General features: G+C 39.4%; 1 protein-coding gene across 1 annotated transcript in view; it reads right to left on the bottom strand.

The window, feature by feature from the left end:
• PRRX2 (paired related homeobox 2) overlaps positions 1-19155 on the bottom strand; it is a 28728-nt gene extending 9573 nt beyond the window's left edge. Inside the window, exon 1 of the mRNA XM_072124430.1 lies at positions 18620-19155. Coding sequence (XP_071980531.1) covers positions 18620-18854 — 235 coding nt within the window. The 5' untranslated portion in view covers positions 18855-19155. The remainder of the gene's footprint in view (positions 1-18619) is intronic.
• Positions 19156-19616: the final 461 nt, after the last annotated feature.

Raw genomic sequence — 19616 nt, 5'->3', positions numbered from 1 at the left:
AGTTAATAGGTCATGCATTACTATTATTTTTTATAACCTCTTCAATGAGGCAGAGGCTGATAATGGGGATATGTAGGTGTCGGCAAACCTCTCACTGTGTATGGTTAGTTTTATGTAGCCATATAACATCCACTGCATGCATTACATTCCATATAAAAAGTTAAGTTGGAAGACTTTATCCTCTGGGAAACACTGTTGCCTTCACTAAATGCTTCCAGCTTTGGGTCTAGCATGTTATATTGAATTCCACAGCCTGCTCTGATGGAGCTGTAATGTAAGTGTTATGAGCTGCAGAGAAGGTTTTCCTACCTCACTGCTTTATGAGGGTGAGCAGGGTGAATAAAGGCTTCCTGACCTTGGCCCACATTCATAATACCCCCAAAAAACTCTACTGAAAAACTAATAACTTTCTAATGCTCCACTCTGAACCTCTGACGTTAGATTTTCATTTTAATGCACAATAAGTCCTTTACCCCAAGAATATTAATATAAACAGCTAACTTAATACTCTAGGTATTTTGCAATAAATAGTAAGAACATCTCCCAAAGTTCAATCTTTAGGAGGCCAAGTCCCTCACCCAAGGCTCCTTTTAACTTTAGTGGAGGCAGTATGAGCAGTGATGTAGGAACAATGGGGCTCCCAAAAACCAGATGTAGCTAATATAACTCTCCACTTTAAGGCAAATTAGCTCAGACAGTTTCCCACCTCAAGACAGATGCCGCTAAGATAGTCCTTCATTGCAAGGCAGAGATAGAAAATATAGTCCTTAATGTCCAGGCTTATGTAGCTATGATTAAGTAGATATAGCTTACAGAGTTCTCCACTTCAAGGAATATGTATGTAATAGAGTCCATAGTTCCCACATTTAAGGCTTCAATAGAATTAGTTAGAAGATAATCTTTCACTTTACAGCAGATATAGCCAAGAGCCATCCACTTCAAGAAACTTGTGTCTAAGAGAGTCCTCCAAACATAGTTCACACCTTAAGGCAGATATCCCTATGCTTAAAGGCAGAGTTGGTTAAGAAGATAGCCTTCTACCTCTCTACAGTAAATATAGCTAGCTAACATAATCCTCCACTTCATAGAATATGTATCTAAGAGAGTCCTCCACTATGTGTAATATGTATCTAAGAGAGTCCTCCACTATGTGTAATATGTATCTAAGAGAGTCCTCCACTATGTGGAATATGTATCTAAGAGAGTCCTCTACTATGTGTAATATGTATCTAAGAGAGTCCTCCACTATGTGGAATATGTATCTAAGAGAGTCCTCCACTATGTGGAATATGTATCTAAGAGAGTCCTCCACTATGTGGAATATGTATCTAAGAGATTCCTCCACTTCATAGAATATGTATCTAAGAGAGTTCTCCACTATGTAGAATATGTATCTAAGAGAGTCCTCCACTTCATAGAATATGTATCTATGAGAGTCCTCCAGTTCATAGAATATGTATCTAAGAGCAGGGCCGGGGCTAGCACTGAGGTTACCTGGGCAAGTTAAGGGGTCCAGAGCTGCTGGGGGGGCACATAAGGCTGTACATAAGCAATCCATAGGGTGTGGGGGTGGGGGCTTATATATAAAAACCATGAAGTGGTAGGATAAACTAGTAAACAGGAGACTTTTTTCGTTTCTGAATTTTGAATGCTGCCACGTTAATTCACTGCAGAGGGGCCCACTGAGGCTCTGTCGCCCAGGGGTCTAATGAAACCTGGAGACGACCCTGTCTAAGAGAGTCCTCCACCTGCTGATTTAACTAAGATAGTCCTGCACATTGAGATAGTAGGAAGTTCTCATTTTAAAAAGGAATAACTCAAGACAGATGTAGCCAAGAGAGTCCTCTACTTCCAGACCATTTTAGGCCATTGATTCTGAATGAGATCTTAGAATCTTGGGATAATCTATATAAAGTAGAAATGCTGCTAGTGCTAGCAATCTGGTGTATATGATACCTCATATGTAATACACAATGGTGGCTAAACAGGGAAAAGGGCAACATTTGGGTGTGGAAGCTATAGTTCCGTATAATTAGCTAGAAGAAGGATGTGCCTGAGATGAAAAGCAGAATTCATAAATTTACAGTATCCAGAAGAGGAATTAATCATCCTACAATATTATTACCAATTATAGAGTATGGAAAAAGGATATTATAATATTAAAGATTAATATTATAAATTACATTACACATCCAACCTTGAAATAACCCGCATTGACCACTGGGTGGCGATGCTGAAAATTCTTCCAAATAAATACATCCATAACGCTCCATCTTGCCAACGGCGGACTAGGCAAATTTAACAAAGATGGAAAATCTGCTGAATACCTATTGTACGCGATTATAAATCCATACATTTGTTCCTAATTTTTCTCTAGCTATGATGTCACAACGTAATTACAAGAGCCGTGAAATAACCTTAGGTTATTTTGCCACAAGAGCTGCTATTTACAGCCGGATAATTGGACCCTACACCTAATAAAGTATTTTTTTTGGTAATTTTTCAATAAAAAATATAACTTTTTTCTTCCTTTTTTTCTGTGCTTGTGGCCTTTTTCAATGAGGTAAAAAGAAAAAGAAAAAATTTAAAGGAACGGCTACGAGGTTAACACCGAGGGCGCTGAAAGGATTTCCATACCTGTACAATACTACGGGGACGTTCTGTGTGTGTGAGATTTTGGTGTATAGAAGGTAATGCCTTGAAAGTGTAGCTATTCGACTCGGCTATGTTAACACTTCGACTCTATAAATAATAGCTAATCCTTTGGAATTATCGCTTCAGTACAACACCCCAGTGAGACGGCCTGTGGAATAACTATGACACCGAGCCCCTGTGCAGGGGCTGAGGGCAATACAACATGGCGGAAAGGGTTACACATACTATTTACAGCCCTTTAATGCAAGTTTTTCTGTCATCTGGGTATGGGTCCTGGGAGAGGCAAAAAAAACTATAAATCTTCCACAAATATATAAATAAACAGCGGCCGGGCAGCGCTATGGGAGTGTATTTCAATGTTTATTATTCTCTAGGAGGCGATGAGGGTATAATGCGTCCTTTTCGAGAGCCCCCCACCCTCCTTTAACCCGTCACCAGATCGGCCATTTAATTAATTAACAGCTCCACTGGAAAATAAACTGGAAATTCGATCTCGGATGATGACAGGTGAGGAAAAATAAGCTAATTCTAATGGGTCTCTCAGAGGATTTTACAAATTAACACAACGCAGAGTTAATACGGTGCGGCCTGGTCAGATGACCACCTCAGGTAGAAGACATGGAGGATGATGTAAAAATACACACACTATAAATTATTACTAGGTGACAATTTAGGCAGCCGTAACTATTTATAATCTAACGTGAACATATATGTCAAATTAGTCTTTTGGCGTCCTAAATATAGGGCCAGAGTTGTCCACAGGAGTTTAAGAATTGTAAGCTAAACTCTGATTGGTTGCTATAGGCAACAAGGCCTGTTCTTTTGTGCTTATAAATGAGACCCACAGTAAATTTGTATTTGAGATATTTGGAAAGAAGTAAAAGGTGAAGGAAAGCATCTATCAGTTTACAACATGGAAAATAGTTTAAGATTTTGAGGTCTTCCTGTTAAAATTATGGTGTTCTTAAAGGGGTTCCCTGGAGAATTTTAGGTAAATAGAGGGGGCAGTCTGTTCACGATTCTCATGTCCCAGTTAGGGTGGAGGGTAGCTATAAAGAGCGTTTCTTGCTCTGCAGGACCTGACCTGCGCTAGATAATTTTGAATAGGCATTGTGTAATGCTTAGTTTCGCCTCTAGGGGTGCTGCAGGGAAATTGAACACTTCCTGACTTGTTTCCTCACAGATTACGACTGATTGCTGGATCTCTCAACAAGGGGACACTTGGTGAATAAATAGTTATTTTAGTTATTATTTTTATAACTATAATAACTAAAATAACTTTTTTAATATACTTAAATATACACTATATAAATATACTATATATATATAAACTATACTATATATATATATACTATATATTTTTTATATACCAAAAATAGCAGCACTCTTATCCATGATATAAATCTGGTTTTGCATGTATTTCACCATCATTTCAGTGAATGGGACTGAGCTGCAGAAACAACTCATGGGCAATGGAGGTGCAGTTTCTAAGCCTGGACAACCCCTTTAAAGGCCCAATGCAGTAAAACATCAGATAGCAGATGTGGGAGAGATACTGCTAAGTGCAGCCATATATTATTTAAACTGCTCCGCCAGTAAAGTATTTTTATTGGGCTGGATGAAGTGCTATCCTTACATCAGGAGATAAATAATGTCACTTTTATTTATATTCTTAATTTAGTGTTTGACTCTCAACCATTTGTCATGATGGGTAATAATCCAAGAAGGGGAAAGGAGGACCTAGCCCTACTGTAAGGAAATGTTATACTTGTCAAAATTTCTATGAACTTTTTCTCTACCAATATGTGTTGTGGAGTTGTGTTCCCTATGACTGCACTCCCTGGCACAGTCAATGGGACACAGTTGTTCTCTACAGAAGAAGACTAGTCGTTATTGTTATTGCCTACAGGTACATTTTCATTGCAGATGTCAAAAAGTCAAATTACAACCACTAAAAGGTATTTATTGCTATAATTACAATACCCTAGTATTTAAAGGTGAAGTTTTCATTAAATAGGCACTTTTGTTTGTTAGAAAGGTCATTTCAAAATAAGATGATCACAGGGAGTCTCTCTGCAGGGCCTACCTGCCAGCTAAATCCCCCACTGTGATCTGATAGAAAACACAGCACCAAGTATTCATTTTCCCTGCAGCACCCCCACAGGTGAAATGGTGCATTGCATCTATATTGAGCTATATACTTTATATTGTTTCACCTCTTTCAATGAATCATCTGTAAAAATTTAGATAACACATTCTGATGTTCTATAATATTTTTACACAGCTGTAATTCTTTTACATAGGTCTGTTTCAATGTGTTAACTATAAGGAACTCTAGAGAAGACAAGCACAGATTTACCCTGTGTCTAAGACTCTTTTTTTCTACATGGATACACTGTAACAAATTACATAGTTTAATAATAATAATAATAATACAGCAAATTTATCAACATCTTTGTGTAATCAGGATAAAGGTCCAACCTATCAATGTAAAAAGTTAAATTCATTGACAGCAAGTAGAGTTATGGAAAATTATGAAGTATTAACCTGGCCATAGAATAAAGGCCTTGGGGGTAGGGGGGAATACAACATAGAGATAAGTCACCAATGTGACCAACCCAAGGTGTCCAATGCCCGGCCGGGCTCTGCAGACCCTTCTGGAATGGAAGGGGTTAGCCTTGGACTTGCAGACTAGTGAATCAGAGAGGAAGGGGATGTGGGTTAGTGATCATGTTGCACAAAAATGTTCTCATGGATTTTTCACCTCTTTAGCCGTGAGGGGAATGGAGCCGCTGACAGGAATGACTGCCCTCCCCGCTAAAACCTTTGCTGCCACCACAGCTGCTCTAAGGGAAACACAGCTTTTATTATACCTGGACCACAACTGATGCCTGTAATACACTTGATGATAATTGCTTTTGCTGGAACTAGTCTCCAATTAGTAAAAGCAACATTTACAGTACAAAAAGTGGCCGGCTATGAATCGCGGCAGAGGTGGCACCCACCAGCCCTCTACAACACACAGGTTCTGTACTAGGCGGCTTATACATGCACATTCATGACAGGGGGACGCTATTTTTAACTTTAAGCCCTATCAGCAAAACAAAAGGGTTTTTTTGCCAAATGCACTGTACATGCCGCAGGCAGGTCACCGAGACTGACTGCCTTATATCAAGCCAACTATACACATGCTATGCAGCCCCTTTAAACAACAGCTGTTTTACACAATTTTTCCATAGATATGCACATTTGGTCCCGAGTGTGTGTTTATTTTTAATGGGTAGAGGACCCAGGGGCAAAAGGGACGGACATACTAAAAGTGGGCAGGCAGGAGCCCCCATGATCATTAAAGTGACCCTTCTGCCAGATAAAAAATATATAGTTAATCTATATGGTACCTTCCCTTCACTCCATGGTGCCCTCCATTTTCTCCAAGTTGCCCTCCATTCTCTCCATGGTGCTCTCCATTCACTCCATGGTGCCCTCCATTCTCTCCATGGTGCTCTCCATTCACTCCATGGTGCCCTCCATTCTCTCCAAGGTGCCCTCCATTCTCTCTAAGGTGCCCTCCATTCTCTCCATGGTGGTCTCCATTCACTCCATGGTACCCTCCATTCTCTTCATGGTGCTATCCATTCTCTCCATGGTGTATTACATTATCTCCATTATTCACTCCATGGTGCCCTCCATTCACTCCATGGTGCACTCCATTCTCTACATGGTACCTCCCATTCTCTTCATGGTGCTATCCATTCTCTCCATGGTGTATTACATTATCTCCATTATTCACTCCATGGTGCCCTCCATTCACTCCATGGTGCACTCCATTCTCTACATGATACCTCCCATTCTCTTCATGGTGCTATCCATTCTCTCCATGGTGCATTACATTATCTCGGTAATTCCCTCCATGGTGCCATCAACGGAACCTTCTATACTATAGTACTATATTCTATACATGTTGTCCTCCATTCCCTACATTGTGTCTTTTCCTGCTACCATCTATTCTCTCCATGCCTTCCATTCTCTCCATGCTGCCCTCCATCAACAAATGTAAACTTAATATTATACTTACCATTTTAACTAGTAAATGACTCCCAAAATATCCAAAATGGAAGCAGTATGAAGGATATTCTTCATATGGATTGGTTTGACAGGGTCAAAATAGCAAAATACCTTATATACTCGAGTATCAGCCTAGTTTTTCAGCACAAAATTTGTGCTCAAAAACCCTAACTCGGCTTATACTCGAGTCAACTAAAAACATAAAGACAAAACTCACCTTTCTGACGTCACCCATAGGTCCTCTTCTGTCTGAGACAGTCTGAGACAGAAGAGGACCTATAGAGGACGTCGGAAAGATGAGTACAGTGTTATTTTTTTTTCTTCTACAGGGGCTGGGTAGGCTGTATGCTACAGGGGTTGGGTAGGCTGTATGCTACAGGGGATGGCAGACTATATACTGGGAGGCTGTAACCAATGCATTTCCCACTCTCGGCTTATACTCAAGTCAATAGGTTTTCCCAGTTTTTTGTGTTGAAATTAGGGGTCTCGGCTTATACTCGGGTCGGCTTATACTCGAGTATATACGGTAAGCAATTCAACTGACCCCCCACCCCACTCTGTAAATGTATAAGTAGCTTAAATCTAAAACAAGAAAAGGGAAGTGCAAGAAGATTGGGCACAATAAATAACTGGTAAAGCAATTGCCAAGTCACCGTCCAACTCTCAGCATCATGGACTACACTTCTATCATATGGTGCGATATCATATAGCAAACTAATGTGCTATTATATCAGCGCTGTTGGCACTATTATTTTATAATATAAAAATGTATATAATTATTCATAAAATAATATTATAATAGAATTATAGCTTTATGTACACAATACACTTGGGAAATATGGTGTAAATTGCTTCAATTTCTCTTTAACAAAAGAAGCTGAAGTTTCTCTTTTTTTTACTTTCATCTTGAAGGAAATGATAATACATGACTTTCTTTAGAGATAACTGAGTAATGATTGTATAAATCAACTTCCACATTGTGGAGGAAAAGCAGAGCTGGCTGTTATCTCCCACACAGATAATTTGGGCAAATCATAAAATCAGAGGTAAAAGCTAACCACTGTGTAAGGATACGTAATGAAGTACGTATCACGCCCCGCAAGGGGAAGTGATGTTTTGGGCAATCATGATCTGTAATAAGACATATGGAGGTAATACGGTAACCTGACCCCCTCTGTTCACATACCTACCTTTTCCTATAAAAGATATGAAACCTAAATCTGTATTAGTATAAATTGTGTTCCCCTACTTAGATACTCTTTCGACCCTTATAATTTTGTTAAGGAATCATACGTGATACAGTAATATAATAATACACACCAGCATCACAAATTTCTATTGTACAGATAATTTGTTACAGTGTGTCAGTGTGTCCAGGTAGTTGCACTGATTACTGCCTAAGTTGGACACAATTGTAGCAAATTCCCAGCTTGGAAAAGTATAACACATGTAAATTAGCTGCTGGATATAAAAAGAGAAATCCAGTTCACTGACTGCAAGCAGAGATTTAAAAAATTATATGCAAAGTATGGAAAAAAGTTACAGTACTTAGTGATAAAAAGGGTTTTCCCAACTCAAACTTTTTTGACTTATCTATAGGTTATGTAGGATATGCAGGTTACAGCTATCTAGTCTCTGTACTGTGCTATTACAATTCCTAGAGGTTTAGCCAGTATCTATAGGACATTTACATGGGAATACTCTTTACAATTATGTGATCACCCCTTTAATGACCTTTATTCTCTAACCTGAAGAACAGGAATGATATTGGTGGCCAGAGCCGCTGGTTCTCATAAATAGGTGTGTCCTATATTTATGGATTCTGTAACGCATGATGTCATAAAAACATGAAGGGTGGTTCACTTATTCGGATGTAGCATTAGCATTCGGAGCTGAAATTGTTCCTTATTCTTTGTGTGTAGTTAGCTTTGTCTTAGTAGAGTTATGTCAAACACAGCCCTAATACAGTGAACACATCCAGCACTGCTGCATCACCATTAACAGACAGGCAATGCATGTGGATCCTATGCAGAATAGGGGGACCTTTGCCACCGATAGGGGCCCTGTAGAGGTTCATCTATTGGACAGGCCTGAGCTGCCCCTCAATGCCACTTATACCCTCAGCCGCAGACTTATCTACCGCGGAGCACCGTTTAGTCAGTCAGGGCCTGTGGTTTTTAGGCGTCGATGCAGTTTGTGGTGAAGCAATTTTTCCCAGCAATGGAAATTATGTTAACTTATTCTCAAGAACTTTTTTTTTAAAATCCCCCCCCCCCCCCTTAACAGTGCGGTTATCCTTTAATACCACACGCCGGCCGGGCTGGACCCTCTGTAAAGCTTTCCTCAGTCCCATTCAGTGATGATCATAACATTCGCTGACCTCGTATCACCGTGCCTCTCATCTCATTACCAACAACAATCCAATGTGGTTACAATTAGTGTCTTGGTGCCGCCTCGAATCCTGGATTTTTTTTTTTTGTCTTGGATCCCGGCCTCTACCTCCAGTTTATCATCCCTCCTGGCTCTTGTCTTTCTGTACTACATTAATCTCAGGGAGATTTATCAAAACTAGTGGAAGGTAAAAGGATAGAAGTTACCCATAGAAACAAATCAGATTCCGGCTCAGATTTTCAAGAGGGCTTTAAGACACTTTAAGATACAACCTTATTCTATTGTTTCTATAGACAACATCACTACTTTAGCCTTGCGATCAAACTCCATTAATTTGGATTCAGCTGCTGTTTTGTTATATCCAGAGGTTTTGGAGAATGTGATTTAACAACCTATATGTTGGGCATTAGAGCCAGGGGTTAGCTATAAAGGAGGAAGCAGTCACATCCAGCCTCTAGTACCTAAGAGGGTCCAAAGTCCCCTTTACCATACAAAATAACACAAGTGGTAAGAGAAGACTCTATATGGTCTGTATTTTTAAGTCATGCCCCTATTGTGGGCAGTTTTTTTAGTCCCACCCCTTTTGTGCCCAGTATTTTAAGATCTTGCCCCTATGGTCGCCAATATTTTTGTGTTCTGCCCCTATGTTGGCCGGTATTTTTGGAGTGACACTTTTGTTTTTGCCCCCTGTATACTATATATACTACTGTTTTTAAGTCTTTGATACCCTTTTTGCAATCATAATGAGGGTATAGGTGCCCGTGCATGCATCGCCCTCTTCATTCACTTCTGTTTAAGCTCCCAAAAATAGCTTAGCTATCGGTTCGGATAGTTTCAGAACAATTGCAATGTTATTGATGAGAATACCCCTGATTCTATAGTTGTCACTTAGGGTTTTTAGGGTCATAATAATGAAGGGAATTACTCACTGCTAAGCTGGTTTGTCATTCAGGATCCTAGAAGTTTGGTAATAAGAAATAAAAATATATAGGTTTCCACCCAACTTTCCAGGAACAGATAAATATAAGACTTTTAACAACTTGCCTGAAGATGGGAGTATTTATTCTAGAATGTTCCATGATTATTTTGGAGAGGTTTTTATATACTTTTGGACTATTTATAACTTTTTTTTTACTTTCTCCATTTCTTTCACCCCCCCTCCTCCTCCTCCCTTGTTTCCTCCCAGATCCCCTATTTGAAGGCTTGATGCCACTTCTCTGGTTACGTTTCCCCACTCTTGAGCCCTGCCTGCAGGCACACTATATACAGGCCCCTCCTGTGCTGCTCTCCTGCCCATGTGGCTGTACTTTCCTTGCGTGTGAGCGGCACCTCCCAACATCTGGTTTAATGTCAGATGCTGGCGCCTTAACTCAGCCACAGGCTCCATCACAGACAAAGGCTGTAAGAGCTTCTCTCTTCCCTGCCTAGACTGGAAGAGAAATTGTAGTAATATCCCAGAAATGGAAAAAAAATTTTTTTAAATTTCCCAGATTTCACAAAACTCTCCAAAAACACAACAGGATGTATGACGATGATACACTGGAGCATGGCGCATTGGCTTGGATTTAGACCACATAGCTGCAGCCTATGCCATATCACCCTGGGAGGTAGGCATGATACCTGGAAGCCAGCGTTGGCATGCTGCCCCCCCCCCCCCATGACTGTAATTTATTTATGTGCATTGAAATGGTGATTACAATGTTCATTTCCATGTTCAGAAGTAACGCCAGCCAGAACAGTGTGGAAAATCTCAATTTTTTACTACTGGCGTCTTGCAAAAATTGCTTTATTTAATTGTTCCCTTTTGGAAGCAGATGTATCGGAGCGCTCCCTGGTAGGAGACAGGTTAATACGCCATGCTGGGTTTTCTTTTCCTCCTTTAGTATTTGATCTTTTAAAATTAACACCCACCCCCCTCCTCTCCGCCTTCTGTCCTCTGGCATCTGTCAAAAAGAAGGTGACTAACTCTAAATCAGACCATGTTTGCAGGAAGGAGATGTCAAACCATCCAGAGACAAAGCACAGTGGGGCAGATTATCAGGAAAGGGGCAAATGCGGAGCCGCGTCACGTGATAATTGTGAAATTGTGAATCGTGAAACAGACCAGCACAAGATCCAACAAAAAGTCTTACCTTTGGAATTAAATGGGGTCCAAGTGGAATCGCAAATTGGATCCCAAGATATTATTAAATATGTTGCACCGGCTGCACAAGCCACTCCCCTTACAAATGCAAAAATCCAAAAATATCCTCAGTAGCAAATTTTATGTCATATATTTTTTTTTTTTAAATTTTGTGTTCACTCCAGTCTGTGTTTGTATACTATTACATTTAATTTTTTAAATTGCAAAAGTAAATAATATATTATTATTATTAAATTATTATTAAATAATATGTCCCAAATAACAGCAGTCCATCTTTTACATTTTTTTTAATTACACATTTCTAAACTCGAAAATGTATTTCTTCCTCTGAATATTTTTTTGTCGTTTACCATTATTAATTGGAAACCTTTTTTTTTTTTAAGAAAAAGTCTTGATGAAAAATTTTGTGTCGTTTTATTTCCCCTCATTTTTTCTCAGTTTCACCAGACAATGTGAGTGTATTATCACGCCTCTTTAGTTTAAAAAAATGTAAATTATGCACTGTTTTTTTATTTTTATTAATTGCCAACCCATTACATTTATCCAATCAAAACATCTTACTTTTACATTAGGACATATTTAAAAAAAAAATTGCCAAAGAAATGTAAAATGTAAGTAAATTAAATTTGCATAAAATTTGTTTAGGTTCATTTATTAAAGACTGAAACAATTTTGAACTCTTTAATCATTACTAGTTTATCTAAAGTTTTTATAATTGAAAAAAAATGTATTAAAATTTTTTAAAATAAATAATAGCCTTAGACATAATACAGCAAGATTTTTTTCCAGTGTTGGAGTGTTTATTGGTAATTGCTTTCCCCTATCTCCCTATCTTTAGCCCCCCCATCCGCCCTCTTTGTAGGAGCCATGTGCCTGTATTGCGCAGGGTGGAGATACAAAAACAACACTAGCAGACGCCAGGAATAATACCGGCAAAAGTAGAGAAAGAAAAAAGTCATGTAAGTCCAGAAGACAGTTACACAGCGCAGGCCCGGGGTCCTTTGTAGTGTCCTGCGGATGAATAAAACCTATGTATAGAAGCAGGACTATGGGTCAGGAAACAAAGTAGTCTTAATTAGGCCGAAATAATGTGTCATTTTTACCCCCCCTCCCCTTTAACACCTCTTTGATGTGCCCGCCGGCAGACCTGTGGGTCACTGGTTACTTGTAACGTATTGTATAAACAGGGAAATAGTGGAAACCTAATCTCTTTTATGATAACATAGCTTGTGATGTGTTTTATAAACAGGGACATCAATTATATCCACTATTTCCCTGTTTATACACCGCTCCACAATTACCCAGCTACCTCGGCGGAGGACGGCCGTCAAACAAAGCGTCACATCCCTGTATCGCATCAAATACAAGCTGCCGGGTATTTGCTAAGGAGATCACACTCTTTATTCTTTTATTTGCTTATTTACATACTCACATATAATTTTTCTGTTTATGAAATATCAAGTTTTTCATGACGATTTGGCCACTAGGGGCTCTGAGATTGGTATTTGCCTGCACAAAATTATTTTTATGATTATTCTGATCTGAAAATTAAGTGTCATATGTATTGAAAGATATGGCTATGAATATGGAGTCTATACTGTATAGCCTATATAGATATGAGTATGAATATGGAGTCTATACTGTATATAGCCTATATAGATATCAGTATGCATATAAAGTCTATATAGCCTATATAGATATGGGTATGCATATGTAAATATATATATATATATATATATATATATATATATATGTATATATATATATATATATATGTATATATGTATACATATGGAACCTATGTAGACTATATATATATGGGTATTGATATGGGGCCCATATACCCGATATGGATATACATATGGAGGTTGTATAGCCATGTGGCTGTGTTTTAGTGTGTGCTGCCATATGGTGCATGCATACAGCGCTGTATTATGAAGATATTTATGGGTTCTGTTAAAACATGTCACGTTTAATAATATTATGCATATATATATATATATAGAGAGAGAGAGAGAGAGAGAGAGAATAAAACTTTATGCACTCTCCATGTAAAATCATAGGCTCACAGAGGTACCATATGGCCCTCTAGACTTCTATAGGTTCCATGTTATGGCTCAGTAGTGTATATGACCACAAGCATGAGCCGTAATTGGTCATGTATATGCAATGGATCCTGTTGCTCTGTATTGCTAAGGGTTGGGCTGTCATTTTGGGAATTGCCATCATGACCTGTGTATATTTTCACCTTTCTGAAAAATTTCTGATTGGAAAAGGAGAGAAGGTCGCCCATGGATAACTTTGGTAGTGACTAATCTCCCTGAAGACGAAAGGATATGAAAATCCAATTGTCATCTACTCTCCCCTGACATGTGAAATCGGGACTAGTCGGGGAGCCGGTTGTCAAAATTAGTCAACTTAAATGTAACATGTATGGTGAGCTTTACTCCAACACCTGAGCTGAACTTGGAGAATTTTTTGTTTTGTATATCGGAACCAAAATGTGCAGAAAAAAAATTCTAAAAAAAATAATTGAGCATTTGTTTATATTCCATTTTTAATTTTCATGGACTTGAGGGCTTCATTTTGCCATGACAGTAGCACAGCGGAGACTGATAGTTTTATGACTTCTCACAACTCATCTTTCTCTGTTGCCACTTTCTAGTTAATGAATAGTAATTGGAAAAAGGGACGTCCTATAATAGAACACATACAAGTCACACGTGTTGTAAGCGCATCACAACACACATGTGCAGGAAGAAATTGCTCCGGCGGGTGAGCTCGGCCTAGACAAGGAAATTTAGGGGATTTTGAAATTTTCTTGGGAACATACATCATGTATCGGGAAGCCGTGGGGTGAAGATCTGCCAGTGATTGGATGCAGATTTTGTGATGTCGAGAGATTGTCTCAGTGGAATGAGACCAGGAGGACAGATTTACCGCTTTCCTCAAAAATAATTAAAATATCTAATATCCGCTCTCAGAGGACCTGGAATTAGACAAAGTCCTTTCACCAATTATGTAGACATTTACCTGCTCTCCTATGGAAAACCTCAGATCATGTAATCACAAGGAGCCAAATCACAGACCTACAACATATCTACAATATCTATCTATCTATCTATCTCATATCTATCTATCTATCTATCTATCTCATATCTATCTATCTATCTATCTATCTATCTATCTATCTATCTCATATCTATCTATCTCATATCTATCTATCTATCTATCTATCTATCTATCTATCTATCTCATATCTATCTATCTATCTATCTATTATCTATCTATCCCATATCTATCTATCTCATATCTATCTATCTATCTATCTATCTATCTATCTATCTATCTATCTATCTCATATCTATCTATCTATCTATCTATCTATCTATCTATCTATCTATCTATCTTTCTATCTATATTTCAATTATCATCTGCTTATCACATAATATCACATATATATCTATCTTTTTTCATATCTATTTGCTTTTCTATCTATCTTTGTAAATTTTTTATTTTTTCTCACTTGATAAAACATACCTCATATTTCTATCCATTTATCTATCACTTATCTGTCTATAATGTCTCTTACATATTTCCATCTTTCTATTTCATATCTATCTGTTGTCTATCTATCTTTGTCAGTCTGCATTATCTCTCACTTGATAAAATGTACCTCATATTTCTATCTATCTATTTGTCTATTACTTATCTGTCCATCCACCTCCGCTAATTGTACAAATCCGCTTTTGATGCCCTGCCATCTATAGCTATAGCAGAGCTGTGTTTATCATTTGATTGTGATATCTGCAATGTATTATCTTAACTCGTTGGGTACATAAACAACGCGGCCTCATAAATTTAATTGACAAAGTTAGCTCTGCTACATCTGCAGGTTCCTAGGCAGCAGCTTTGTTATCGCTCACTGGTAGGGGGCACTTAGTATAAACAAATGTAGTTTATGGGGTACTTAGAATAAATCAACACACGTAAGAGGGAAATAGACTGAGGAAAAGGTTTACACTAGTAATTGGAAAATTTAAGCCAAATTTGATGGTTTAACTTTAAAAACTTTCCCAGTGTCAGAATAATCACAATAAAGTGCTAATGAATTATTATTTTTACCATTAATATTTTTGATACTGTATCTATTGTTGAATAGAACTATTGAAAAGCTTGAATAAACTGGTATATTTTTAAAATAATATTCTAGAAATTTTTGAATGATTATTACAGTTATTTACAGTTTTATGTTCTATTTAATCGCCGTCTCTGAGGTGGGTTTCTTCTCATCCAGTAAGTCATACCTCTTGTATCACCCCCTCATCCTCCTAGACTGTAAGCTCTTGTGTCACCTCCTCATCCTCCTAGACTGTAAGCTCTTGTGTCACCCCCTCATCTTCATAGACTGTAAGCTCTTGTGTCACCTCCTCATAGACTGTAAGCTCTTGTGTCACCCCCTCATCCTCATAGACTGTAAGCTCTTGTGTCACCCCCTCATCCTCATAGACTGTAAGCTCTTGTGTCACCCCCTCATCCTCATAGACTGTAAGCTCTTGTGTCACCCCTCATCCTCATAGACTGTAAGCTCTTGTGTCACCTCCTCATCCTCATAGACTGTAAGCTCTTGTGTCACCCCCTCATCCTCATAGACTGTAAGCTCTTGTGTCACCCCCTCATCCTCATAGACTGTAAGCTCTTGTGTCACCCCCTCATCCTCATAGACTGTAAGCTCTTGTGTCACCCCCTCATCCTCATAGACTGTAAGCTCTTGTATCACCTCCTCATCCTCTTAGACTGTAAGCTCTTGTGTCACCCCCTCATCTTCATAGACTGTAAGCTCTTGTGTCACCCCCTAATCCTCATAGACTGTAAGCTCTTGTGTCACCCCTTCATCCTCATAGACTGTAAACTCTTGAGTCACCCCCTCATCCTCATAGACTGTAAGCTCTTGTGTCACCCCCTCATCCTCATAGACTGTAAACTCTTGTGTCACCCCCTCATCCTCATAGACTGTAAGCTCTTGTGTCACCCCCTCCTCCTTATAGACTGTAAGCTCTTGTGTCACCCTCATCCTCATAGACTGTAAGCTCTTGTGTCACCCCCTCATCCTCATAGACTGTAAGCTCTTGTGTCACCCCTTCATCCTCATAGACTGTAAGCTCTTGTGTCACCCCCTCATCCTCATAGACTGTAAGCTCTTGTGTCACCCCCTCATCCTCATAGACTGTAAGCTCTTGTGTCACCCCCTCATCCTCATAGACTGTAAGCTCTTGTGTCACCTCCTCATCCTCATAGACTGTAAGCTCTTGTGTCACCCCCTCATCCTCATAGACTGTAAGCTCTTGTGTCACCCCCTTCATCCTCATAGACTGTAAGCTCTTGTGTCACCCCTTCATCCTCATAGACTGTAAGATCTTGTGTCGCCCCCTCATCCTCATAGACTGTAAGCTCTCGTGTCACCCCCTCATCATCATAGACTGTAAGCTCTTGTGTCACCCCCTCATCCTCATAGACTATAAGCTCTTGTGTCACCCCCTCATCCTCATAGACTGTAAGCTCTTGTGTCACCCCCTCATCCTCATAGACTGTAAGCTCTTGTGTCACCCCCTCATCCTCATAGGCTGTAGGCTCTTGTGTCACCCCCTCATCCTCATAGACTGTAAGCTCTTGTGTCACCCCCTCATCCTCATAGACTGTAAGCTCTTGTGTCACCCCTTCATCCTCATAGACTGTAAGCTCTTGTGTCACCCCCTTCATCCTCATAGACTGTAAGCTCTTATGAGCAAGGCCCTCAATCCTATTGTTCCATATGACTATGTTGATACTCTGTAGTGTCTTATTTTATTTGTTTATGTCCTCCCAAAATCTATACAGCGCTACAAAATATGATGGCGCTATATAAATAAAGATTATTATTATTAGTTGTCATCCACCCACTAAGCCATTAGGCCTCAGCGTCTTGAGACCTGTCACTAATTTATTTGTACAAAATCACTGCCCTAATCCAAACCTGCATTGGGAGTCATTGAAATGCGGAAATATACTATAAAAACACCAAACATTTCCATGTACGCCGAGGATCCATTTATATAATTGAAAATTGTCCCCCTGGGTCTGTGAGCGACGGGATTGGGGGAGGTGAATGAGCAATAGACGATTAAGAATTTAGCAAATTTTCAGGGCAGTAAAAAATGTGAAATTTTTGATTGAAGGCCGAAAGTTTCTTATACTTATTTTTTCCCAGTAAATTCTTCTAATATTTTTTTAAATCTTTGTGTCTACAAACAAAACAATATTACGTTCATTGTCAATTTCAGATTTTTCTTAATTAAAAATTTCCAAAAATGTTTATTTTTTTAAATCATTTAAAGATTATGTTTTTTTCATGTTTTAAAAGGTTTTCATCTAAAAAAAATTGAAAAAAATTGAAAAAACTTTCCCCCCCCCCACTTTCTAAATGACAAGATATTGACTGAATATCTCAAGAGAGTCAATAAATTACAATTTTTAATTAGGGAAAATGAAAATAATTTCAAAGCAAATTCAAGAACGTAGCCACGGAGTAGCCTACGGCAATCGACTTTTGTTATTTTCCCAGAATATACATTACATGGGCTATTGACTAAATACATATATACAGCCCCCTGTTAGCCACACCCCAAAAAACATGCTACTTTAATTGGCCGCTATGAATTTGGCTCTATTGTGTGATTTCTATAGGTAAAGGAGATAAAGTGCCGGTATAGGGCAGGAGCTGATGTGAGTGTACATTGTACCGCACTGCTGAATAAGTTGGCACTATACCGGGACTCACCAGATCCATCCATCATATACAATTAGTAGTTGACCAAGGATAAGTTTGACATGCAGCTATGATATTGGCAGCATGTAGCAGAGCTGAGCTGGTCATTTAATTTTTGGTTTTGTAATCGGTGTTAAACCCACAGAGAATGCTGTGATGCCACAGACACTTCCCTGCTGACAAACTCAGCCCAGCTACTTCTCTACCTATTCTGTGGTCATTGTGGATGCACAGTATGATGCCATCAGCAGCTGCCATCAGTCCTATCTGTCCCATCGTCCCTTCTAGGCCACTTGACCCAAGATAATGATCCTTCGTAACTGAGATCACTACGAGATGTGCCACATGACAACCTCAGCTCTACAGCATCTGACAGATATCTCCCTGCTATAACTGTATCTCAAAGGCAATGAGGTAGAAAATATTTCTTAATTTGAACAATTATCCGGACAAGAGATTCACACACCCCCTTAAGAAGGCTGACCCCTCCCCATCTCTGAGAAGCATCTCATGGGTGCAGCCCAGATGTCCCATCATTTTACCGGTACGGGGAGACTTACCTTCCTGTACTGTCACTTCGCTGTCACTGCTGCCCCCTGTCATGGGGTCCTTGTCCTCTTCCTCGTTCGGTGGCCGCAGATCTCGGGAGCCTTGCATCCCTGCGGCCGCTGCTTCTTCAAGGTCCAAGAGGTGGCTGACACTAAAGTTCTTCCTGCTGTGAGGAAGTTCTTGAGTTTCCAAAATCCGCATTGTATTGGGGGGTCCTGACTTATCCAGGCCAAGATCCCTGTCCATGCCACTTGCCCTACACCCTTCACCTCTCTTTGCCCCTTTCCTTTTTCTACTACTAAAACTTTTTGAATAAAAAGTTCTTCAAAAACTTCTGAGCTATTGTCTTCTCCTTCCCTTGGATCTGAGTTACTCCAATTCTCTGTTTGTCTCCTGTGTCTCCCTCCTCTGACTTGACTTCCCCCACTCGCTGACTTTCTTGTGCTGTCTCCTATCTTGCTTCCTTCCCTCTCTTCTCCCCTGAACTCTCACTGTCTCCTCTCCCCCTCTAGGGCAGGACCAACTCTCACTCACATGCACTTTCAGCCAAGTGACCAAAAAAAAACAACGCCTTTTGCTGACGTCTAGAGGAAAACAGAACTTTTTTTTTCTTCCCTTTTTCTTTTCTCTCTCTCTCTCTCTCTCTCTCTAGTTCTTGGATAAATCTTTCCACACGCCCCCTCCTTCTCTGTCAGCGTTGACCCTTGACCCCCCTTCCCTTTTTTCCCCCCTTGTAAAAAAAAAAAAGGAAGAAAAAAAAAAAAACGAAAAGGAAAATTAGATGGTCAGAGTGTTTTTCTTTCAGCTCCTCAAGATGTGTCCTAGTGCTTCAAAACGTGAGGTTAAGTGCTTCTATCAACAAGTGCCCATAGGAGGAGAGGGGATTTTCTCAGAGCTAATGGGGTGACCGCCGGAGGTTGGGGTGGATCCATAAATTCCTATATCCAAATAAATGGTCTTATAACAGGATCATAGCACCCAAAGGAGTGCGCACACAAGGGTTAAACA

Source organism: Engystomops pustulosus, chromosome 9 (assembly GCF_040894005.1).
Source record: "Engystomops pustulosus chromosome 9, aEngPut4.maternal, whole genome shotgun sequence".
In the NCBI taxonomy this organism is placed as follows: Eukaryota; Metazoa; Chordata; class Amphibia; order Anura; family Leptodactylidae; genus Engystomops; species Engystomops pustulosus.
Note: the sequence above shows the minus strand (reverse complement) of the source record. Positions and strands in the feature narration are given on the sequence as shown.